This window comes from Phyllobates terribilis, unplaced genomic scaffold, assembly GCF_046119375.1.
Source record: "Phyllobates terribilis strain yellow unplaced genomic scaffold, ASM4611937v1 Scaffold_6799__1_contigs__length_41937, whole genome shotgun sequence".
NCBI lineage: Eukaryota > Metazoa > Chordata > Amphibia > Anura > Dendrobatidae > Phyllobates > Phyllobates terribilis.
The window spans coordinates 3,353-6,226 of record NW_027369541.1 but is presented as its reverse complement, the minus strand read 5'-3'; the positions used below and the strand labels follow the sequence as shown (position 1 = coordinate 6,226).

Here is a 2,874-nt window from a genome sequence, read left to right as displayed (position 1 = left end):
TTATGGGCCTAATGGAAGCCCAATTAAGTCAAATAGATGAACACGGTCCCTTTCATGCACCAAACACTTGTAGCCTGGTTGAGGGAGCTTGAAAATTCTTAACCGCAACAGAATAAATGAAAATTTAAATCTAGCATTTCAACTCTATCAACTAATGTCCCGTTTCCATTTGTAGTTCTAATAAACTTATTCTAAATAATGTAATATAAAAAAATGACATTATAAATGCTTTGTATCAATTTTAAGAAACTTCTAATAAGAAGAAGAAGAAGCAGCATCACCACTGTGGCCATTGCAGCAGACAGCAAACTTGAACTTGGCTCGTTCAACTCTACAAGATAGATTCAAAACAAAGCGTATGTATTAACTAATAACCTATGAGATCAAATAATTGAAGTGAATAGAAGATAGAATAATACCTCAAAAATGTTTGACAGACTTGTAACCAACTCTTGGCGCAGTGTATCATCAAACAGAGACTTTATCTTGCCTACACGATATTGAGCCTGTATAGATAGTACAACGCCGTCTTTACCAAGAGCAATCAGACTTCTCGGGCAATCATGTATGCCCGCCTTTACGAAGATTTTGACGAATACAGAATGTGCAGCTTCTGAAGGAAGAGAAAGCAGCCATGGTGGAGGATGACGCCACTCTTCTGGTGTACGAGTGGCAGGATACTGAACAAACACCACTTGAGTGCCAGGATATTTCTCTTGAATACAGTCGTACCTGCTACACACGGCTTTGCAAATTTGGCCTCCTGCACCGTCCATGCAAAGCAGAACGTTCTTGTCCTTGAGCACAGACACGGGTACGTAATCGCCAGAATGGCTGATCAGGTGGCCCACACTCAGTAATGACTCTATGGTCAGTGACCTAAAATAGGCTAAGTTCTTATCTAACAGACTCTTTCTTGTGAAGGGATAACTGTAATCGCCCCTATATCCTTTCTCCTCGATGACAGATTTTGCAATTAGTTCACCCCATCCGTCGTCCGTTAGAACCACCAATTCATCCTCCAAAACAGAGCTAGTGAGCCGCTGTAGCCTACGGCCCACCTCGTCCACCAACGGCATCACCCACCAAGATGTTATCTTCTCTTTATATAATCGGTCATGGACTGCATTCATAAAGGAAGTCGTGTCGCTATCAAAGGGTAAGTATACCAGCACTACTTCAAACTCCAGATCCAAAGCAACACACTTGTTATGGATTCTAGCCAGATTTCTCATGAAAATGCCGTCGTAGCAGAGATACAATCCAACGCACTTCTTCTTGCTCAGCTCTGAAACAGAAATAACCTCTTCCTCTTCCTCCTTGTTGTTGTTGATGATGCAGCCAGATCTGCGCAGAAGATGGCAACTCCCAACAAGTTCTACTAGAGACACAGGAACCCAAGGAGTGGTGATTGCTTCTTCTCTCTTCTTCATCTCCCTTTGAATAAAATCCAACCTGAGCCTGATATCTTCGTCTTGTCTTTCAAGGGCATCCAAGTGGATGGGAGTGAAGGGAAACCCAGCAGCACCAAACCTGCTGAAACATTCGGCATCAGTCTGCAAAACCAGTTGATCAGGATCGAGCAAAAGAGCAGAGGACTGAGCACTGAGACCGAGACCGAGACCGAGACCGAGAGAGTAGCAAATTAAGTCGCGAGACTCGGAATCTGAGAACGGGACAGCAAGGCAAGGAAAAGCGTTGAAGAATCGATTGAAAGCTGACTCTTCATCATCATTGACAACCATTGTATATCTTGTAATCCTGGCGACTACCACCATCTCCAAGTTATTCGCTGCTGCTTTCAACTGAGAGTATACTGATATCATGTTGCGGCAAAGCTCAGCGTCTTCCAAGTCAGTCATTATAGGAATGGCGAAACAACAGATGAGGAGATATTTTCCGCTAATGCTATCTAGTAATGGAACCTTAACGCCATTGTTGCGAACAAGGTAATCCCTTTTACCACCATTGGACAACAACGCTCTAACATCTTTCCCTAATCGCATGCCTGGGACAATCTTAACACGGTTCTTCTCCTTCATAATTCCAGGGGGATATGTATGATTGATGTCACATGAAATACGAGTCGATGCAAAGCAACAATCGAAACCACTCATAGGAGTCGGAAAGTGATCTCTTACATTACCTGTAAATAAATTTTCGCATCGAACAACCTCAAACCCCCCCTTCTTCTTAGACTCCTTCTTCTTCTTAAACTCCTGACGCTTTCTCTTGCCGGCGTCCATAACTCAGGGATTCGTTTTTTTAGTCTAACTCAGAGATTCAATTTGATGAACTCCCACAGAATTGAGCAACATGCGGCAAAACCTAATTCGACTTATACAGGAGCCTCCCTTTTTACTAAACGGACGAAGCTTGTGCGCCAAGGAGTCTGTCAGGCCCTTCAAACGTAAATAGTCAAATAAATTTAATTCACTTCATTTCTTATTATTTATTAATATTATTATAAAACGAGCGAGACAAAGTGTCTTAATCTAAGACTTTAGATTATTTGTCTTAATTTTATTTTGGTGTATCATTTACACTAAAAAATGCTTCTATTTATAGGCAAAATTGGGGAGACAAAACTTAAGTTAATTCCCATAAATTTAGGAGGTAAATAAGGTGAATAATTCACCATTAGAATATCTACTACAATCATGCAATTGTTCATCAATCATCTAGATAAAGTTGTGGTTGATATAATTTCTTCAATTGTAGAAATTTCACTTCATAACACTCCCCCTTGAATATTCACCTTTGAACTGTTGCGGGATATGGATAGGTGTTGCCTCATTAAAACCTTGTCAGGAAAAACCCGGTGGGATAAAAACCTGATCGAAGGAAAAAGAGTACAACTGTGAATCCCGTTAT

At 41.1% G+C, this 2,874-nt stretch overlaps 1 protein-coding gene across 1 annotated transcript; it reads right to left on the bottom strand.

Annotated features, from left to right (window-relative positions):
• Nucleotides 1-252: 252 nt before the first annotated feature.
• On the bottom strand, nucleotides 253-2,246 carry LOC141251288 (uncharacterized). The gene is made up of 2 exons (XM_073670277.1): nucleotides 451-2,246; nucleotides 253-331 (listed from the first exon to the last, which is right to left on the bottom strand). The coding sequence occupies exons 1-2, from the start codon at nucleotides 2,244-2,246 to the stop codon at nucleotides 253-255; spliced, it is 1,875 nt and encodes a 624-aa protein (XP_073526378.1).
• Between the last annotated feature and the right edge of the window lie 628 nt (nucleotides 2,247-2,874).

What these genes read in the sequence shown, in the direction of transcription:
- LOC141251288 (XM_073670277.1), bottom strand. Translation starts at nt 2,246, where the DNA reads ATGGACGCCGGCAAGAGAAAGCGTCAGGAGTTTAAGAAGAAGAAGGAG. An exon ending in GATGATACACTGCGCCAAGA is followed by an intron (nt 332 to 450) that starts GTTGGTTACAAG and finishes TCTATCTTGTAG; the next exon opens with AGTTGAACGAGCCAAGTTCA.